The sequence below is a fragment of the Serinus canaria genome, chromosome 5 (assembly GCF_022539315.1).
Source record: "Serinus canaria isolate serCan28SL12 chromosome 5, serCan2020, whole genome shotgun sequence".
Classification (NCBI taxonomy): domain Eukaryota; kingdom Metazoa; phylum Chordata; class Aves; order Passeriformes; family Fringillidae; genus Serinus; species Serinus canaria.
Window position 1 is genome coordinate 37,157,345 of NC_066319.1, and position 22,669 is coordinate 37,180,013.

The 22,669-nt window shown below is 40.0% G+C and overlaps 1 protein-coding gene across 5 annotated transcripts; it reads right to left on the reverse strand.

The window, feature by feature from the left end:
• Positions 1-176: 176 nt before the first annotated feature.
• Positions 177-22,457, reverse strand: LOC103826936 (uncharacterized). 5 transcript variants are annotated; one of them, XR_007777833.1, is made up of 9 exons: positions 22,175-22,457; positions 11,415-11,536; positions 10,127-10,265; positions 9,166-9,287; positions 7,319-7,429; positions 3,913-4,019; positions 2,441-2,531; positions 1,195-1,326; positions 177-603 (listed from the first exon to the last, which is right to left on the reverse strand). XR_007777833.1 is itself a non-coding variant. In XM_050975886.1 (9 exons), exons 1-8 carry the CDS (start codon positions 22,269-22,271, stop codon positions 1,214-1,216), a joined length of 906 nt encoding a protein of 301 aa, XP_050831843.1. In that variant the 5' UTR covers positions 22,272-22,436; the 3' UTR covers positions 178-603; positions 1,195-1,213. The 5 variants fall into 5 exon arrangements, 4 of the variants coding, with proteins under 4 accessions (XP_050831843.1, XP_050831845.1, XP_050831844.1 ...); XM_050975886.1 differs by having other exon boundaries at positions 178-603; positions 1,195-1,330; positions 22,175-22,436; XM_050975888.1 differs by lacking the exon at positions 177-603 and having other exon boundaries at positions 1,120-1,326.
• Positions 22,458-22,669: the final 212 nt, after the last annotated feature.

Here is a 22,669-nt window from a genome sequence, read left to right on the forward strand (position 1 = left end):
TCCACTCTGAACAGGACAAGAAAGTAACGCTTCTTAAAACTCACTATCTTTTCTACAGTCCCATTTATTTACTGAGTTGGTGAGTGCCTAAAGGCCACTGATCCTTTTTGCTTAGAGCATGTATTATCAAAGTCACAGACCTGTACATCATTTGAAGACTGAAATCCAATTTAATGTTTTCCCATTTACACTAGACATAAGTTGTGCAGCAAACTTTTTAACAATGCTTCTAAATTCACAACACGCTTAGTCCAAAACTCTGAAGTTAGTATTTTTGCACTTGGGATTGTTAATGTTTGCTAAAACCCAAAACATTCTTCAGCTGACTAAAAGCTTTACATCCTTAGAACGTAAAATCTAAATATAAATGTGGTGGGCGTATGTGGATCTTTTCTCTCCGAGGAGGCTCTGTTACGAATTTCCAGTGTTTTACGCCACCACCAAGCCTCTGCTAAGCCATGACACCTGTTCAGAATTTTCAGCTTCTTAACCCCTTATTACACTTCCTACCATCCACAGAAGAAGTGCAGGAAAAGAGTTCCATCATCCTGGATTTGCTGTATTAATTCCCCATGGCTCCTCGGTGTCCTTCATTATTTTATACTAACACCCACCTTAAGGACAACTAACTAAATGGATGAAGTTGCCTCCCTCATAACATGCCAGCAGATAATCTATCTGCTGACATGTTATCAAGCAGAACCTGAAGAGAAAACCTAAAAATTCCATAGGAGGAACACCAAATAAATGCTGTTAATAAATAAATATTGTTACTGATAAGAATAAATGCTTTATACCAAAATAAAACAGCACTACAGCTTTTATGTAACATTACTCTAAATGCATTCTTATAATTCACATCCATAAGGATTCACTGTTTGTAGGTTTGATATATTTACCAAACATTGTCAGTGCATAATGCTACTGATGACCAAAAGTTCTTTTAGTGTTACTATATAGATGCTCTTTTTAACATTTCTGCAAAAAATAAACCATGAATATATCTCCTAGTTAAAAGTCAAAATACCCTGTTGAGACAAAATGCCTCAGTAAGAAATCCTGTTTCAAAAGACACTTTTTCATTAAAAACCACATATATCACTCAAATTAACCACAATATCAGTTTTGACCTGATTTATTCAAACAAAGCAATCCAAGTTCATTTTAGGCCCAAAATATATATCATAAGGATACTAGTAAATTTTTCCAGGTACTAGAGAATCTTGTATAAATGAATCTGTTCAAGTGCTTCTCTGTCAACATCCTTTTCCATATACACATCATAGTTCAGCTGCACCTCTTCAGCCCATTGACTGAGCTGTATATCTGTCTGAAACAATGAAAGCAGATCCTTAAATCAACCATGTTAAGAAACAGCAGGAATTTCAAGGTTAAGGAGTTTCAACACTAAGAAGGCAAGACATAATAGGAGAGATTAGTCATTCCAAATTATATGGCAATGATAAATTAATTTCTGGAAAAGCCATTCTAACTCAAATAGGAGATAAAGGTAACTTTAAAATTTTTCTCACTCAATAGTCTAGATATTTTGTTAGCATATTACAGACGCCTTTCTTTATGCATTTGTATAAGCCTCAAGCATCCTAATTCAGAGGGTGACATTCTGACAGATGTGCTGAGGGACAAGCTAACAGTATTATGGAAGAATCACAGGTATTTTCTTGTTTTACACACAGGGAGTACTGTGTTAAGGCTACAAAGGGCTTCTCAGCTGCTCTGTGACTACAGCCTGCTCCAAGAAAAGTTCAAATGACACCACTGCTGGTCTTGGGGCTGAGGATCTACTTCACCCATCAGCATCCAGGCAACAAGTGATTCAATTTCTCTAAAACTAACTACTGTTGTGAGAAAGTCACTTTATACATAACCTTGTCATGTCTGATCAGTGTTTTGTTTCCTAACTAAAGCTAGGCCAGATAATTTGACCAGGTATCACACACATGATCTACAGATGACTGATGGCAGAACGGGCAGAGGGCGGCCCATCGGGAGCAGCACAAGCATTCAACATCTCTCAAAGAGGCACTGTGGTTATGTTTGCTTCCAACTGCAATTCAAAGCTATGTAACTGATCCAAGATGCCTGATGGTAGTCACTACTAGGCTAGCTGGGAGACCACATCTCTCACTCATCTGTACTTCCAAAAGCTCATTAATACACACGTTAATACAATGATTCATGCAGCCTACTGACAGAGGCTGGGATTTTCCTTTTCACATGAGGACAATCTAAGTACAGGGAGATGTGCTGGTGGTCAACCTCAAAACAGAATCCTGAGTCTTCCCCCTTTTAATCTCTGCACAAAATTATATATCCCTCCTTACAGCAATACTAGCAAGCAGCTAACTTCAACTACAGAAATGCTGCTTTAACAGAAAATAACAAAATGTGTCAGCTAAAACAGGCTGAGGGAACTTACCTGGAGCTTTGAAAGTGATTCCTCAAGACTTGGAACTGTCACTAATAAGGACCCTCTTTTCCTTACATTACAAGCAATAAATTCCCAAGCTCTGAAACATTTAAAGGTAGGTGACCAATTTTTTCAGGAAAAAACACACATATTTGATATACAATGAATCTTAACACTTGCAGTTTATTGGCCAGAGGTAGACTAAGCTTAAAGATTTGCAATACATGCTTATGAGTCACTACTAATATCTAAGCAAATGTATTTGCAGGAATTAAACCAAGCTTTGGACTAAAAACACAGGGAATATATTGTCTTACTATGTTAGATTTTGTAACTTTGTAATTCTCATACATACATGCATATCATTTGGTATTGTCAAGACTTTCACTATGAACAAGGGTTAAACATTTACATTTGGCCCCTTTGGTTTGAAGAAAATCCAGTCCTGAAGTGCAGTCCTTTATTAAGCTTCACAACAAGCTACTCTTTACATACATACTTCATACAGTCGTGACAAAGTATTTCTCTTAAGACATTAGTAATCAGAGTACTTAAATATAGCCCCCAGCATTCCTTTTTTTTTTTTTTTTTTTTTTGATTTTGCAAGTAAGATCATTTCTCACAGCACAGCAATTCAGACTAAAAAGAATTTAATTTCCAGCATTCTTCAAATGTCATTTGTCTTCATGCTACTAGTGCAACACTAAACCACTATTCCCAAGTTATGAGAGAATCAAATGAATTCTCAGTCCTGTGCCTGAAAATATATCTCCTGGCATTTTGAAACATCCACTATCCTTCACCCATCCACTCTGTGCCTGTCTGGTTGCTATTATCACCTGGTATCCAGGGCAGCAGGGCAAGCCTTAGCTGAAGCTGGTACAGAATGACAGACTTGGCTGGGACCAAGTGGAAACACAGGTACTCCTTTTTTCTGAACTGCCCATTCTAAACTTATGATGATCAAGTTATTTACACTTTAAATGGATGCTGCTGGATTAGCAAAAGCTCATCTGTGAGTGCCTTGTACCTGAAAGAGAACCTTAGCCACACGTTTGTTTGCTACCACATCCTTACAAATCTCTATTAGAAATATCATTCAGAACCATGCTTTGTAGTCTGTATATATTAAAGCTCTGATATCAGGGAGTCAGTGACTCACTTCTAAAGATTAGGCTTTATGCTGACACAGTAATCTCAGGTTCTTTAGCAGCAAGATACTATTTGAACATATCAGTGCAAGGATTCAAGCCAAGGTTTGGGTAAACAAAGCAGCAGTGTTTAGTGGGTTTAACAATAAACAACTACCAGAACACCTCAGTAGTTAAGTATAACAATTAGAAGTAGATGGTATGAAACAATTTCCTTATATAAATTATGTATATGCCTTCAAAAAGCACAACCTTAAGGTTTTCTATTATTCACAAGGTTACATAGATATTTGCAAAGAAATAGGTAACTTGTTTGGACACAGAGCTTACCTGGCCTGTTCCTGTCTGTCAAGAAAATATTCAAAGACATTATTCATTACAACAACATCAGCCTTCTGCAGAAGTGAGGGCTGAGTACAGATGTCTGCATGAACCACCTGAAGGAGAGAAATTTCCGAAGGCATAAATTAAGAGACAAATATAGCCTTTGAGAAGTCATGAAGCCTGTCAGCCTAATACAGCAGCTGCTACCACCCTTTTGAACCAGTCACAAAAACAGGTATTTCACTGGCTTCACAGTAGATAAAACTGACATACACAACCATAATAACCTTTCAATTTTTTAAAATCAGATTTAACTCTTCTAATTAAGATAATCAATTAATGCTAAGTAAAATAAAGTACATCTGAATTTTGGTTTAGAACTGTGTGTCATAAAAGAAGAGATGGTGTATTATATTTGGCTGTTATATTTAACTTGCCAGTATTTTATCACAAATGTCCAGTGATTTCAGGAAAGAAGTTAAGCTAGTTGAAGCTATTTTGAGGATAATAAAAGGCATCTCACAGGGTCAGTGGGTTACTGAAGGATTATAGCTAGAAAAGACACTACAGACCCAGATTCGACAGCTGAATTCTCACAGTGCATATTGGGACTGGGAATGTTGAAAAAGCAGGATGCTCAGTAGCACTGGAGGATCCTACTAAACAACTGCCTCCCCAGTCAGCAGAAGAGGAGCTGTTTTGATTTCGTCTACCTTCACCTACCAAAAAGGATATTAGCACATCATGTCATTTTTCAAAACAAGTGAGACAGGAGAATATGGGTGCTCATTAACACTCTGATGTGTTTGATTTCCTCTTAAAGACAGAGTAATCTTATCAATCTGACTCAATGATCCATGTAGGTCCTTTTCAACTCAGGATCTTGTATTATTATGCATCCCAAATCTGATGAGAAATGTAAACTGGAATATCTTTTGAAGGGGTAAGTAATAGTCAGCATGGATTCACTAAAGTCCTGCTTAACCAAGCTGATTGACTTCTGTGATGAACCAACTACCTGCATGGATGAGGGGAGATCAGTGGATTTTGTCTACTTTGACTTCAGCAAGGCTCTCAACTGTTTCTCCCAACATCCCCACAGGCAAACTCAGGGTGTGAGGGCTGGATGAGTGGACAGTGAGGACTGAGAATTGACTGAATGCTAGATCACAGACAGTCATAAACAGTGGCACAGGGTCTGGAGTTGGAGGCCTGTCACTACTGGTGTCCCCCAAGGCTCAGTATGGGGTCCAGTATTGTTTAATTTATCCACAAATGAACTTGGATGAAGGGGACATGCCTCCTCAGTAAGTTCACTGATGACACAAAGCTGGAAGGTGTGGCTGATACTATGGAGGGATGGGCAGAGAGGAACCTCCTGAGGAGGAAACTCTTCAAAAGCAAATGCAGGGTCCTACACCTGGGGAAGAATAACCCCATGCACAGGATAGGATATTAATGGCACTACTAATATTTTAAACCACAATTCAGAAAGATGCTTAAACTACTGGAAAACTTTAACGCATGTTGATGTTCCTTTGACTTGAATGACTGACTTAAGACTTGACCTAAAATTACTCTGCATTTACAGAGCAGGTGACCACACTGAACCAAAGTGACCTAAGTAACTCATTCTCCCCAAGCATATCCTCATTCCTCTTGGGGAATTTGGGACCACATAAGCATGTTAGGCTGCACAATGAGCCAGACCCAGATACTGCTCTAGTCAAAACCCCAATATTGCTGGGGTTGGTTTCAGCTGAACCAGTTCTCTGATCTGCTTGGCTGGGGCCAGCACAACAGATGAGGCAGCAACTGATTTTAAAACTGCCCTGTCATTCAGTGGAATACACACCAAGCCTTTCATGACTACAGTCAATTTCTGAATTGAGGTCTCAAGTTTCCTAAGATCTGATGAACTGTTTACTTTCCTCCCAGCAGCTAAATGTTTCCTCAAATGGCAAAAGATGCTGAGCAACCTTCTATGTACTTAAACAAACCAAGTGTTGACCAAAGAAACACAAGGTTCACTCAGAGATTTAGCCACTAAAGATAACATTTCACTTTGCTATCCTTTAGGAACATATTTTAATAAAATTCAGAATATCTTGAAAAAAACAATCTCTATTTAAGAAGAGTCTCTAAAATGTTTTTCAAACTTGTGCCATGAATTATGACCACCATCTGGATTCTCACAATTTTTCAACCTGATCTGTACCTCTACAGAGAATTCATTTGGGGGTGAAATAAAAATATAAGATTGAAATGTTCAAAGCAGTGTGGTAACAGGAGTCACATGACTAAATTAGCATTTAATGAGACTCAAATAGCTAAGTCCTCCGGCACTGCTTTGAAAACCTATTATCTTATCTTTATGCTCCAAAATGAATACTTCAGCAGAATTACAAGGTGTGAAGAAAATACATAAAAGCTTATAATAAAAAATACACAGGGCTGAAAAGCATGCTTATAGATCTCCAGCTCCACTGAATTAACTTGACAGAGCTCCTAACTGTACTTTCAGTTTCATCACAGTAAAGTGTTATGAACATAAAACATAAGCCAAACCCAAAGGTTATGGATAAACTGTCAGCAACTGCGACTGAATTGAGCAACCCAATGCTACTGCTTACCCTGTGTTAAATATGTTCATTATTTCTTTCTAGGTTAAAATTGGGTTACCTTAATACCCAAGAAATTACCATACTCAGCAGTTCGTGTGACTCCATTCCAGAGCACATGCATTAAACACAGGATTAAAGTCAGTATTCTTTTCAGCATATTCCACTTACCAACTTTGGCTGGTAACAAAATAATGGGTCTGATCCAGAAAGGATTTTTTTTTCCCTCTTTAAAATATTAGTAGCTATTCCCATAATGAAACTAGGGAAGTGATTCCCATAATGATAGCACTTTCTTTGAAACCCATTTTGTTTGTGGAAGGTACATATACACTGACATTCTATGAAAGGAAATATGAATAATTCTAAGTCCTTTAGGTATCCTTAGATTCAAATCTGCAAATCCTACAAACATTTTTCTGCTAACAAAAGTGAATCAGAGACATTTACTTTAGTGTTTGTGACAGAAATTCTCTATACACTCAGTTTAACAGAAGTGAGTGGCAATGATGTAATTGATTTCCCTGGGAGAACTGGCTAAGATTTATCTGTTTTGTGTGAGCCAATGGGTAAGTCCAGTCAGGAAAAAGGCTAAGTGATTAATATTTTGATAATTTCCCTCTTCCTCTTTACTATAAGGTCTTTTTTTCCTAATGCAAAGCCTTTGTTTAGAATCAAAACAAACAAAGACAGAAACTTCTCAGAATGCTGATTTACCAGCCACTCACTTAAACCTGATACCTTGTACACAGTGGTTAAAAATACAAAAACTAAAACATACATTTGGTTACCTTTATTCTGTCAATGAACTCGTACTTTGTAACCATCATTTCTTGCAACTGGCAAAAGTCTGCATTCATTTCTACTCCATACAGCTGGGAAGCTGAGCTATAAAGATAACCCTACATCAGGAAAAGGAAAATTAGTAACTGCGATGCCTTTAAAACAAGTTCAAAATTTTCATTTAAAAAGAAGAGAATGAAACACGAGTTAAGGTTAGAGAAACATTTTAAAATAGTGAGTTGAGAAATGTCTTTCAGTGGATGTGAAATATTTTTCAAAGCTAAGTTTCTGATCTGGCAATTCCTACTAAAGCCTCACAAATGTTAGTAAGAGATCCAAAATGACACATCAAAAAAAACAAGAAAAGGGAAGCTCCAAGTTCACTTGAACTGCAAAATGGATAGAAAATAGTCTCAGAAAGAAAAAAGGTGTACAAAACAAATTATGAAAACAGTGTGAGGGGAAAAGACTCCTGAATTTAATTGAAGAAGAAAATATCAAGAGAAAAGAACAAAAAAAACCATGAGACATAAGAGAGTCAAAATGAGTGAAAATGGAGGACAATATACCAATAATATAGTAGGATATTTTAATACCAAGTCTTTGTCAGCTTCTCTAAGTTACTGCATTACTGACATTTTCAGATGCATCATACAGCTATATATGCAAAAAAAAAACCCACCAAAAAAAACTAAATTATGACTTTAATATTAAGCCCAAAAAATAGTTCAGTTTTGGGCTAAGATTTGGGGAAGCTGCTGGAAATGTTAGAGAAAAAAAGTGCAAATACTTGAGCATACAGGGCCCTAACAAAGACACTGTTCTAAGTGCCACTGTCTCCATTGAGCAGAATAATTACACTTTGCCAACAATGGCAAAGACAAACAATGCTGAAGATACAGAATATCTGAGATCCACGTGTATCCATATATCACGAGAAGTTATCCACATGATAACTTCATTATTAACGTTTTCTGAAACCATTCTACTCAGAGAGTAGAAAAGCAACCTGTGAAGTCACCCCTCCTCCAAGGCAAGACCACATTACAAAGCAGAACTTTTTTGAAAAAGTGCTTTGAAAGTATCTTCTACTATAATAATACAAGCATTTAAATACTTAAAAAAAAAATTCAGCCTAGCCAAAGTGTTACCATATAAGGACCCAATGCTGCAAATATTTACAAATGGGAGTAACTTTCCTCATTTGAGTGATCCCAAAATTAGACTATTCAAATGAGTAAAATCACATGCTCAAGTGTTTGCAAGATTGAGCCCTAAACACACATTGACTTTTTAAAGAAAGTAGTAATGTGTGTTTTGCATTGCTGTTGGCCATATGTTTTACCAGCCATGCCAAAAGCAATCAAAATTGCACTCAAGTTTCTCGATGAAGTATTTTATGTGCATTTTAAAATGCAGAGCAGGACAATATGTTTTTGGAGACAAATTCATATCAAAGTCTTCCTTTGTATATTTTAACAGTTTATCAGCTTCATAAAGGAATTTAACATAACCAATCTATATATAGGCATGGTCAAGACATAAGAGGACAAACTCACTTATGAAAGAGACAGCAGGAACGAGCAAAAGAGCAGCATGTGTGACAGCAATATGCTTCTCTGTTGGACAACAGACTTTTCCTCTCCATAAGCAAGATCATTTGTATTCCCTCTTGTGAGGAACAGAGGAAGAACTGAAATTGCTAGTAAACAGCACATTACACTATTCAGAGAGTCAGATCAGATGTGCCTCTCAGAATGACCCATCCAATATTGAGTAATGAGAGTAGGCAGTCAGCAAAGAGGGAAAATGTTTGTCACAGTAACAAAATATGAATTCCTGTGCTGGAAGTTACCGCAAATAGCACTGCACCAAGCCTGGAGCCAACGTCAACCACTACCTTTCCTGTCAGGTCAGGCAGTACATGGTGATAAAGAAACTTCAGTTCCATGAGGGAAAAGGAATGCGAAATAAACTCTGGGAAATAAGAACAGAACAAAGGTGTTGGGTGGGCAGTACTAACTACTGTGTAATTAACCATTGAAATAGTAACCTGAAGAATTATCTTCACTGAAAACTTGTGTGGTTTCTTGTCTGCATTAGTGCACTAGGGCAGGGTTTGCAGATCAGAGGTAATCAGCCAAGCAGCCTGTCCCAAGTCTGAGGATTCCCTGCCTTACATGGAGAATTTTGAAATCCTTCATGAAACTGAATTACCTTTTTCTGCACAGTAACATATGTTAAAGAATACAAAACAAAGTAACTTGGAACTGTTTAACTGAACAAGGAAACGTAGCAAATAAAATTTGTGCAAAACTTTTTGTGGGCAGACATATTAATAGCTTTAATTTCAACTCCAAAGTTTCAATGAATGGAATGTTCTCCATATCAACCATTCCTTCAATGGCTGTGCTCTACTGGCAACAGCACTGATCTGTACCACACCACACACACAAGCTTTAAGACAGGTAGTGCTTTCCACTGTTTTTGAGCATGTGAGAGGAGACCCAGGCTACTGGATGGACTCTACAGTACTGTCTTCCCTCTTGCATCTTCTTCTCCAGTGGTACATAGACTGCCTCTTACCTGCCCAGTTTTTGTGGGCAACAATTGTCACTCATACACTGCAAATTAATTCAACTTACATGTGTAGGAGGCTCCTTCCATTCGTTATGGGAAATAATTCTGGCCTGTATATTGCAGCAGTCTGGACAAAGTCCCCCATCAGCTGGATGTTGTCATGTCCAGCTGAGTCACTGCACAAACCAGTTTAGTTAAACTCAATTTGTTTCTCATGTTCCCAAAAGAACACTTACCTAAAGATGCAGTTTTGTATGAGCCACACTCTGTGCAGTAGCTCCTACTCATTTTCCCCTCCTCACACAATGAATCAACAACATCATCATCATAAAGGAATGCATCAACATGAATCATGGGCAGTGGATGCTGGTGTATCTGAGAAGAGGAACAAAACCTTAGAAAGGCATAACCAAGTCTCTTAAACTCAGTTACACTGTCACACATAACTATCCCACCATCCTACCCTTCCCAAAATCCCCGCGATCCATGCTTTTCCCTATGCAACGATTACAAAAACAAAAACAAACAAACAAACAAACAAACACCACCCCACCCCCCCCAAAAAAACCCTACCCTCAAACAAACACAAAACCTACAGAAATCCTGCATGTAAACTGGGTTATCAAATTCCACTGAGATAACCAGTAAGTGGTAGTCGACAAACAAAAGCAGGCTGGTTTTGATATCTGAGTAGGGAGCCCAATGTGAATTTTGTCTCTTTAGTGCTTGGTTGGCTATAGAGAACATACAGGGTAAAGGAAGCTTTTTCTCCTCTTTTAATGAGGAGAATGTAACTTAAATTTAGCAGAAAGGTCAATTCTGCTTCTCAGCCTCAACTGACTCTTTTCATCATTGTGCCTTATGCCTCTATCTAGAAGTACCCATAATTAACATGGGTGTCACTTTCAATCAAATGTATACCAGTTGGGATGCTTGCCTTCTCATCATTTCAAGGGGCATAATCCTCATCCACCTACTCATCTTTCCTCCCTTTTCCAGGCTTGCTGCATGTGGCCAATCCACTTCTCCCACTGAAGAGCCACACACCACTTTTCTGGGAAATGCATTAACTTTCCTTGTATACTGACAGGTCAAGTAGGAAAGGTGCACTCTCCTCCCACAAGACTCACAGCCCACCTGTTTCTGAGCCATGAGAATGTGAAAAGAGCTGGATATCATCTCTGGGCTGCCCACATTACAGCAACAGCAAAACACTGGGCCTGTGTTCCTGTTGTCTTTAAGGGGGCTGTTAGAGTCAATTATGGTGCTAGCATTGAAGAATCACTGTGACAGATGCCAATCCACACAGAATGAAAGCTATCCCAAATAACATATGATCAAAGTATTAAAAACTATGAAGCAACTTTTTTGGAGTCATGCAAACAAAGAGCAACAGATTTGAGAACCAAACTGAGATTTCCTATACTTCAATCCATGTTCATTCTCTATTATGAACTGCTGCTAAAAATGCTATCAGAATAAATGATGTGCTTCAGCAAAAGCAGACCATAACAATTAGCTTACTTTCTGAACAGCTTGATGTTCTGAAGTGAACATTGCCTCGATGGGTAAACGATTCCGCAAATCTTCAGCGATATTTCTGAGCACAACATCATCGTTACTCACCACAAGCTCATCAAAGTCATCTATAAATCAAGACAAACAAAAACCCCTGAACAATCATATGCAGATCATGTGGACTAAGTGATGACCAGTACAATACAGTTGCAAGACATAAACAACACCAGATGGATAAGGTTTTTTATTCACGTGCATTTTTCAGCCTTTGTTAGCTTTTCCAGCCAATGACAGATTTGGATTGTAATAACTTTGCCACGTATTTTCATATTTATAAATTTATAACTCACATATGATGGTCTGGGCTGCCACCAAAGTGATATTGTTTCAGTTTAAGATATAAAAAACATCAAAGATGTTTTTGAACTATTGGAGAAATTACAAAACTCAATAGTTGCCTACATGCAGGCTTTTTTTTTAATACAAGTTTCTTTTTATATGTATGATCTTTCTAATAAACTTACAAAAAAATCGGGGATAATGCACAGTTCAACAGTTCAACTCACAATACATTTTACATTACCTAAACTATCAAAATATTTCAAATGAGAAGGAAAATAGGAATGGATGTAAACCAATACATTTTTGCAAAGCCACAGTGGAAATTTTTGCTATTTTTCCAGGATATTCCTGCATTACTTCAGCACATTTTTTTAATGACATCTAGAAAAAAGATTCAGAAGGAAACCATGTGACGACATGTAATCCTTTCTTCTTCCAAGGCTCAATCAATAGTAAGTGTCATTACTTCTTCAAACTGCTCTTTTAAAAATGACTGTTAATGCTGGGGACTCTACAGCCACCTTTAGCCATCTATTCCAGTGCTTGATTACCCTTAAAATTAGAAAGGAAAAACCCTTCTTAATTACTGATTTAGATGTCCTCTGCCACTACTTTGTATTTTCTGCCCCACTCGCAATGGAAATAGAAAACTTTGTTCCTTTCCTATTATATAGCAACTATTTACTTCCCTGAAGACTCATCACATGTCATATCAGTCTCCTTTCCAAGAAAAACCAAGATTTGCCCATCCAAACCCTTCCTGGGTTGTTTTTTTTCCTAGTGTGTGAGGATTCTCAACGCTTTCGCTTGGATCTCCTGGACTCTCTCGTCCTTTCTGACCTGCAGTATTGAGAATTCCAGCTAAAGGTCTACTCACCCTTACCAGAGTTTTCACATCTTTCAGCCAACATCCTGCTTATATCCCCCAATTTCACGTTAGGGGTATGATGTTCCTAACTGGCATTCAGTACAAGATCTCCTGTATGCCCGTATTCTGCTCTTTTCTTGCTACATTTTCCTCAAAAGAAGGACTAGATTAAATTCCTTTTTGTCTGGACATCTCACTGCTTTGAGATGTTGAACTGTTCTAAACAAAGGCACATCTCAGGTCAACGCTACAAACCTGTAAACACAACCACCACCACCAAAAAGCAACCACTAATCTAATCCAGTAAAAATATACCAAACCCATCTATTGAGTCTTGTCTAAAAATGAAACAAGTGTGTATGTCTCTTCTCCACCTCTTTTGGTTTGCTTCCTGTTTTATTTAGACTGCCAACATGTTGGGCAGTGACTGCTTTTTTACACGTACATACATCACTTACAAAAAGAAAATCTGACAGCTTTTACAGGTGTTTTTAAAAAAGGCAATGTTTGTTAGCTTTGCTGTTCCAGGTGGGAACATTAGTACAGAAAAGCCTGATGGAAAACAGGTTCAAAATAAATCTACAGAACGCACTACAAGTTTCTCTATGCTAATATATTTAATCTTTCCTGTGGATCACAGGAAATGCTAGAAAGAGTGAGAAATTTTAAGGCTAGTATAGGAATCAGAAACCTGCAAACCTTTAAACTATGAAATGTTTCTGAAATGGTTTTTGCTTAAGCACTGTAGTGAGAACAATATGATTTAAGAAAGCATCATTCACTGGTGCAAAAGGCTCTCTTCTTTAGACTGCAAATGTAAATGGTTCTTTCAACACATCTGAAAATGGACCCAAACAGATAACCCTGAACCCCCTGTAGTAAGCAGCAGAAACTTTAAATTATCTGTATTCCCTTAAAATACATTTGGTTTATAATTTATTAAACATACAGTAGTAATGCTCCAAAGCCCTGATGGACCATTACCATTGGTAGTTGTTATACTTCAGGAAGGCAATTCACTGCTCCAAAGTGCTCACAGTTAGATTCTCCAGAACTTCAGCTCCTAAAGAGATGCACACTTCGCAGCAAAGAACATAGAGAGAGGCAGCAGCTGCAACAGCAGCAACACCAACACAACAGGTGCAATGCAGCAGCTCCAGCTTGTCAGCATTTTAATTTGAAACCTCTAATGAGCACCCATCCTGTTAAACTCACAGCCGATCCAACAATTTGCAGATTTGTTATGAAGACCCCAGAAGCACAGTGACTTTTCCAACCAGCTCAGGGAAGATTTACATGGATGTGATACAGCACACAAGTAAACCAAGGTATTATGGGAAGGGAAGGTGGGCAAATCTAACTGTAGCTTAACCAAGACCATCAGCACCACAATATGCCTTCAGGGTGCCAAGGCACCAGTTTGCTGAGGTGGATAACATCTGAAGGAGCAAGGGAAAAAGTCATGGTAGAGACAGGAGAGTAGAAAGCTGATATTAGCAGCTGAACCGATCAGTGCCTGTGGGCAATAAGCCTCTACATCTGGCACTTGCTTTAAAACAATACTATTACTATGCAAGAGAGCTCATCCAGCTGTTATAGTGCCTGTTAAGAGTATCAAATTCATTTATAGCATTTAATGAAATGCAGGAAGTGTTCCTAGACCACCAGGCCAGCCACCTCACAACGCACAAATACAGAACTCTCTTCCTCCCAGATCTAGTGCCTCAATAGGATCTGCTCCCTCACGCCCTGGCTGACCTTTCCTGGCCAACATTAGTGACAGATAGCCCTCTAGACTATTCAGTGTTCCAACACCTTCAGTGAGACACAGGCAGCACATCCATCTTCCTCTAACCCAGAATATCCCTTCCCTGCCCTGAGTTCAATCTGTGCAGTACCTGTCACAACACTGACCACCTTGCATAGGGCCCTCTGATCTCTCCTTGTGACACAAAGTATGACACACACAGAGTTCTTGTATGCTCTGTACAAAACAAGTCCTAAGGACAACACATATACAGCTCAAAGAAAAAACTGTTGAAACATTGACCCTGAAAAATAAATGACAAATGGAAATGCTCCTTTCTAACTAGCAGTTAATACTCTAAAGCACAATAAGCAGGAACAGAATAGGGGAAGGAGGTCTGAACAGACCTCACCCGAGATGACAAAATGGCAGCTGGAGCAGAAGCTGTGTGTGCAACACTCCACACCTGTGTGTACAGTCTGTGACTGAACTCTGACACGGAGAGTCAGGACTCCTTCCTGTCAAAGCAAGAAACAGCAACAGCTACCGAAATAACTCATTTACTTTTGCAGTATGTAAATATTTGTAGATTGCCATCAAGTAGGAAACACCAGTGCCAAATATGAAAATATGCATCTCTGCTGGTACAGTTTTATCAACTCCACCCTCGTGTTTAACAAATTGCTCACTCTTGAGAATCTCAGTATCGCCTTAAAAGGAATCTTCAAAGAAGAAACAAAAATAGAAAAGTATTTTATATATCATTTTAGTACCTGTTACATACATTAAATGCATACAACGTGAAATTGAGAGTGTGCAAGCCAACCTGTGTTCATTGAACAGACAACTAACCAGGAAAGAAATGTACAGTTCATGAAACACTGCAAGATGAATCACAATCATTTGTTTATGGAGGAAGTCTGAGTGCATAGTGTTTGTATTTTACTTCAAAAACCGGTTCCACTGGATTTACTCAACATGCATTTATAAAATTTAATTAACACGTTGCAAAAAGCCTCATTATCACCCTGGTGCTAGTCAGCCTTTCTACAGAAGCTAAGAAAACATCACAAAGCCTCACACCAGATAGAGAGCACCGCTACACCAACATCTGAACACCCCAGCACTGCAAAATACAGGATTGAAGACAAGCAATGTGTGATTTCAAATGACAACGGAAGATTACATGTCACTGAAGGAGAGGAGAGGATTTAGCAAAGGCAACCGTAGCAGCAAGCACCTCATGGTCCTCTAGATATACACTCCGACTCACAGAAGAGAAAAGCAAATATTAACAGCCATGTTACTTAAAACAAGGTTAATTTAGTAATTCAGAATGTTTTAATAATACTGAAGAACCAAGTCAAGGAAGCAGCACACAATCCTAAAATTTTAGTATTGCCCTTTTTGGCTAAATAATTTGAGAAGCAGTATGTGATCTCAGTACACCAAGTACCTCAGGAACTCTAAATATTGTTTCTGTCCCAAAGCATACATAGTTATTGGTAAAAAAGTAATTGGCTTTTTCCAACAGAAATATAACCAGAGTTCACTTTATTAGTTCAAGTCTTTTACACTAGTTAATTGAAAGATGGTTTGAAGTTAAATTTTAAACAAGGTAAGTCTCATACTGTTTCACAATCCCTAGTTTCCCCCACCATTATTACATTTCAATGACTAACAACTTAGAAGTATTTGGTATTCTTGAGACCTCTCTCACACCAGTATCACTTGTCACAACAAAGAAAATTAATGCAAATTCCCACAGCTGATGATTCATCCAATTATAGGTAATATCCCATCAAACAGAACAGTGGAAAAGAATTTTGGTGTAGTATCATTTTAACAAATAAATGTTAATGTGAAAATGAAATGCTATTTTTATCTCTTCTGAAAGGATATTTCAGTTGAATAAATCACTTCGACAAATTTGGATATGAAGCCTTGTACTAAATTACTTTATAACATACACACAAACACAAAAACACATACTATTCTTGTCAGATTGCAGAAACCCACATTTTCATCCTTTTTAAAGATACTCATTCCACTTTAGTTTCACCTGCAGACTGAAAGGAAACATTTAAAGAATCAAGTTTTTCTTATCCTGTTTCCTTCCTCTTCTTGTCTTGTGAAAATTATCATCTGATAACTTTACCTATCAGAGAACATGCTAATTCCTAGATAATAAAGTACATGATAGAAAATGCTGGACACACTTGGTCTGCTCCTAAGAGTATGATGAGAAGTTTCTTCTCTGTATGCAGAACACTGTACTAAAGCAGCACATCCTCCATAATCACTTAGGTTGATTTTATCAGATACTCCTCCCTCACTGCCTGTTAAAAGCCTGAATTTACAGCACTGACTGCCCCCAACTTTCAAGTCACAAGACTAAATTGTACACCAAACTCTTAAAAAGCTGGTTTGCTCCCAGTACAAGTGAATCCATCAAAAAAAAAAAAATTGTACTTAATTATATGTTGTTTATCCTTAAATTAGAAGATTTGCAATGACTGTTTTTCAATTACTATTCTGAGTGATACTCTTGATATTGAATATTTTGAGTACTGTAGGAACAATCAGCAATTCAGACCAGCGTATCACTTTGAAATCTTAGCTTCATATTTAAGTTTCTCAGAAAATGCATAGATTGGAAACGGTTTGGAGGAGTATATGACTACACGGTTACATGAACTGAAAAAAAATTTAGAAGTTAGTATCACAACAGTAAGATTGAGCCCTGATGGAAAAATATTTCAATCTTAGACCCCATGATAGAACACAAGAAGCATAAAGGGTCTTATCACCTTATCTGTGCTTCACTGACACTGACTGAGAGACAGCCTTTGTAATATGCATTTAAGTACAGCAAAAGCATTCAGCAGTTGCCAGTAAGTAGAGTGGTTTGGTGACTTCAATCTCAAACTCAAGATTCAGATTCCTCTGTTTATTTCCCCTGATGCCTGTGGTGCTGCTCATGTAAACAGATAGCTTGGTCAATTCACTGGTTATCTCCTCCAGCATTCATTCTCACCAAATGCAACCTTTTCTGCTACTGAAAATTTTAGAAATCTGGACAGTGGAGGCTCACGTGGGAATATGCCCCAGCTCTACATCAAATGCTGGGACCCAGCTGAGGGGGATTGTCAGGGGGGTTTCCCAAGTGGTTTGAATTAGCTCTTGGGCTTCACCCAGGTTTTCTTAGCCGGAACTTCTGGAACATGGTTATTGCAAAAGGATATTAAAGCATTAATCATCCTATTATAAAAAAGTTAAGACACCAAAGGTTCCTGTTCTTTTCTCCAACTCTTATTATTTAATTTTCTTTAAGATCTAAGACAAACTCAAAAGAAAAGCCGGAATGCAAGTCACCGTGAAATGACGTACATCTCACTGCAGTGTGTGGGAAGAGCTGGCTGATTGTGAAACAGCCAAGCAGTGTTGCTAAGCAGCTGCTTTAAAACAGTAACATCTTCTTCCATCACACATAAAGATTCGGAATTTCTAAAATTCTCAAAACAAAAAACCCCACATTCATAAGAAAAGAAAAAAAAATAGAAAAAACGAATAGAATCTTTCATTCACTTACATTCCTGTAATTACTAAGGGAGGTTAGTCAAAAATCATTGGAGTGAGAATATGTTCAATGTTCTTTCAGTTCAAAATAAGCAAGGCTTTACTTTAGGTAAGATAACTAGCTTTACTATAAATCAATTTGTATCTTCCATGGAAGTTTGTCAGTAACATTTCATGCCTTCAGTGTGAGTCAGAAAACACAAGCTAAGTTACAGTAATAAATAAGACTGTCTTTGCAACAACACTAATCCTAAAGGCATCCACCTTATGCAGGACTTATACTCTAAGAGTGCATGAACATTTTAATTCAGCGAGAGGTGTGAAGAAGGAAAAAGCCTGACTCCAGCTAACACTGGAATCATGCCCAGTTCTCCTCAGCTGGAGGTAAAAGTGTAAGCTCAACTTCTTGACAGAAACAGGAATGGGATACAGGAAGAGAAGGCAAGGAACTGACACCCACAGAAAAACAGTTTGGCTGTGGAGATACCATTTTTGTTACCATTTGTACTATCCTAGTTTTCATTCACAATATTATCTCCCCATCCCTACCACTTTTCTTTTCTTTTGTTCATCAGAGGTTTGTTTCCTTACTACATCTGTATCACCAAAGACTAGGCTTTTATTTCTGTGTGGCACAGAGATCTGGTAACTTTTTAGATCTCCCATAAAACAGTCTTCTTTATGCACAGAGAGAGAAGACCACATTCCCTAGCTGTATTCAGGGTACAGCAGCAGAAACCTCTACCAGCTCCTCACTACCCTCAGTCCAAGCACTATTCATTATCACAGGACAAGCTCGGTATTAAAATGGGTAGTATAATTATTCAAATGCAACAATTCGGAGGGGGAAAAAAAGAGCCACACTAAAAGTTACTACCAGTATGCAGCCACAGAAGCAGCTCAGAGAAACGACACTAAGAGAAGCATCATCAAGAGTGCTATGCTGGGGACATCACAGAAAATATTTGCATCTCTGAGTAAAATGCAAAAAAGCTATACAAAGGTGACCTGCAGGACAAATACCTCTGCTCACTGTCCAATGCTGCAAGAAAATAAAACCAGTAAGGTACAGATACTGATCTTGTACTCTAGTCCTGTACTCATCAGGGTGAAAGAAATAAAGCAGGACATAGCCATCCAGACAAAGGAGATTACAAAAACAGGAACAGGTTAATGACCCAAAGAGGCAGTGAAACATATCTTGATTGCTTAACAATTAAAAGTTTTTACACATAGGCATAAAGCTTTCTAATCTCCACTCTTTTATCATATATCTATATGTAAACATATATGTATGTTAGAGAGGGAGACTGCAGCACCTTGAGAGAGCACAAGAACTGAGCAAACATTGATATTTTTCCACTGGCAACTTCTACAAGCATTAGCATGAGGCCAAATTCTACAGGCTCTAAATGCCTCCACAAATGTGGCAATCAGGAAAATAAGATTAGCCTAAGTCACACATTCTAAATGACACACCTTGGAACAAATATGGTTGCCTACAGTTCTATACTGCACCAGCACTTCACAAAATACAATAAAAAAAATGTAAGCAAATGCCAAGGATGCAGATGACTAAAGTACAACTTGATTTCTCAGAATATTAATTAATAGCATCCAGCCAGGATATTAACAATGAGCATTTTTTTTTAAGATAAAATTAGCATAAAATATTATCAGAGCACAAGCCTGTAATCAAAGAATCCTAAACCAAAAAAGATTCTGAAGATGTCCTGACAGGGAGACTACAGAAATGAAACCATATTCATTACTTCAGCTACTTGATCCTGATTGCCCTGTCCACCCTGTTCCCTGATCTGCAGCATATGAGCTGAAAAACCATCGAATGTCAACAGTAAAGCTAATTATGTTTAAAGATGATGCACATAGTGAAGCAGCAGCAATCACTATTGATGTGAACAGTATAAAAATAGAAGGACACAGATTGCTCAGATGTACCACACACACAAAGTCGTTCAAGATTTGGAACCTAATATAATCTTTAGGTTGTATCTTAATTATGAAGAGCAAATATCAGGCAAGAATATATGAATCCTTTCACTGAAAGATCCAGGCAAAAAGCTAGATCATTAAAATTCAGAAAAAATATTTGAGAGATCGTAATAAAGGCTAGTGACCATAGCATATTATCTTTCACAGAAACCATCTATGGTAAGTTTTGGAAGCTGTAACATAAAAAAATATTAAAATGTATTCACTGACAAAGGATTTTGGAGTCTACATAAACTATGCTAAAACATTGGCCAAAAATTCCTATGACAGAAGTAAAACACGATCATAGAATTGAAAGAGAGAAAACAGTATTAGTTTCCTAACTGAAACAGTTCAGTGTTTTCCTGTTTCACTAGTAAGCCCCCATGTGCTTTACTATTTTTGTAAAGGGGTCAGGAAGCTGAGAAAGCTATATATGCCCACCACACAAACTAATACAGTGTATAGGAGCTGCAATGATTTATGTTAAGTGAATAATCAATATGGATGATTCTATGTGAAATTCAATGAGACTTTTACATATTAGAGCATATGGGATAGAAGAAAACCACTTCTAACAAGATTATTTACAGTAACCCAAGGACTGTTTAGGAAGTGTCCAGATAAGACCTCAAAAATGGAAGGATGCAGCAGTGCTTAAAGTGGATTGCTCAAGCATTATGTCTGTACACACATACACAGACATATGCAGGTGTTGATATATACATACACATGTGTACATACACACACAAAAAATAAGAATGTTTAATTGCAAGTAACACTAACTTCTTCCATCAAAATTCAGCCTTCAAGTTCTAGGAAGGTCCACGTCTGCTCTAGTCATGAAGGCTAACTCCCAGGTGCTCTGGAACATTTGGCAATGTCTCTCCTACGAAAGAGCCAGTTTGGGTGGGAGGGCTGCATGCCTGTCACGGGCAGCAAAGGCTGTTCCCAGCTGGTTCTCTTCCCATAAATGCAGCAGAGGGCCTGCTCCACCTGAGAATGATCTGTCCTGCCTCTCCATCTGTGTGGCTGAGGGTCACAAACCACAGGGCAACAGTGAGTGAACTTGCAGCTCCAAGTACCTAGACAGCTGGACAAGTCCTTGGTCAGAGCTGGCCTTTGTACCACGCTCCCTGTGTGTCAGCTTAGGAAGTTGTTTTCACCCTAAAGTGGACACGCTGGAGCAAAGACCCAAACAAGAAACACAACCCGAGCAAAGCAGGGCATTGCTCGAGGAAGTACTGTATCATATGATGAATTTCTACTAACACACAATCATTAGGGTAGGTTTACCATCCCAGCAGACAACCATTAATAAACAAGACACACGCATACTGATGCTTGAGACTGTGACACAAAATTGGAGGGATCTTCCAGATTCCTATCTGCAATGGAAAAATGCACATACCCCCGGAGACTAAGCAGTGTTTAGACTTTATTCAGCACAGCACTATGTGATTACAGCTTTAATGCGCTGCCTATGTTGAGGTTTCCCGTGTCATCCTTTGGGGTCAATTACAAACTTACAGCTTCTGCAATGACCCATATTTCCTTTCTTCATCTGCCCCAAAATGCTTGAATACAGCACGCTGATGAAATTACATTCAAGCATAAACAAGGGAGTAAACAGAAGGCTATGTTAACTTAAGGTGACATCAAGTGCGGAAAGCAGCGTTTGTAAATGAGCTCAAACCGCTGTTTCCAAACTTCTGAAAGACTGCTGTGAACACGTGCGAAGGTGCACAAGACAGGCCTAAGACCCAAAGCCGTCTCGGCGCGGCAGGAGCAGGCTGGCTCCGCACGCCCTGTGCCGCTGCAGGGTTTGAGGGTCACCCCGCAGGCCGTCCTGCCCCGCTGCCGGCCGCGCCCGCGCCGCGACACCGCCAGTCCCTGGCACGGCGGCCTACGGCACGGCAGCCCCGGACAGGCGAGCAGGGTCGCCTCCGATCGGAGCCGGGCAGGGCTGGCGGCACCGGCCGCGCTCTGCTCCAGCCGAGCCGAGCGGCGCAGGCCGGCACGGCCACGGCGCCGGTACCCTGAGAGCGCGTGCCCCCGGAAGGGGGCGGCGCCCCGGCCCGGGCACGCTGCGCCTCGCCCTGGGACCGCTCCCCCCTTCCCTGGCCCTGGCTGCCGCACGGCGCCCTGTGACCGACCCGCCGGCGGGGCCGCGGGGGTGCGGGCGGACGCAGGGCCGCGGCGCGGTACGGTGCGGGCGCGGCCCCGCGCGGCGCTTACGGGTGTTGCGCATCCAGTGCAGCAGGCGCGGCAGGTCGGCGGCGCGCGTGCCCCGCACGGCCGCCAGCACCGCGCGCCGCGCCGCCTCCAGCTCCATCGCGCCGCCGCCGCGGGGGGGCGCCACACGCGCCGCCTCACGCACGTGCGCGCCGCGGGACAAACCACGCCCTCCGCGCGCCCAACCACCCGCACGTGCGCATGCGGGAGCGCGTCACCGACCGGAAGGGGCCCTTTACGCATGCTCGGTCCCGCCCTTCGGCGCCCTCTCCCGGCGCGTGCTCGCGCTGCCGCTTGGCGCCGCGCCCGGCCCCGCCCCCCGCTGACGGCGTGGCCGCGGGGGAGGAGCTCTGCCCTCCTTGCCCCGCCCGCGGCCGCCCCTCCCACCCCGCCTTAAGGCGGCGCGGCGCAATTCTCGCCTGTGCCGCTCGGGGTGCGCGCCGGACGTTTGAACGGTGCCACCTTAACGATGCAGCGGTGCCGCGCAGGTCCCGGAAA

Coding starts and splice junctions, on each gene's coding strand:
- LOC103826936 (XM_050975886.1), bottom strand. CDS start 22,271: ATGGAGCTGGAGGCGGCGCGGCGCGCGGTGCTGGCGGCCGTGCGGGGC. Junction 9,288..10,126: donor ATACAAAACTGCATCTTTAG/GTAAGTGTTCTT, acceptor CTTATTTCCCAG/AGTTTATTTCGCATTCCTTT. Junction 7,430..9,165: donor TTGGTGCAGTGCTATTTGCG/GTAACTTCCAGC, acceptor TTCCTGATGTAG/GGTTATCTTTATAGCTCAGC.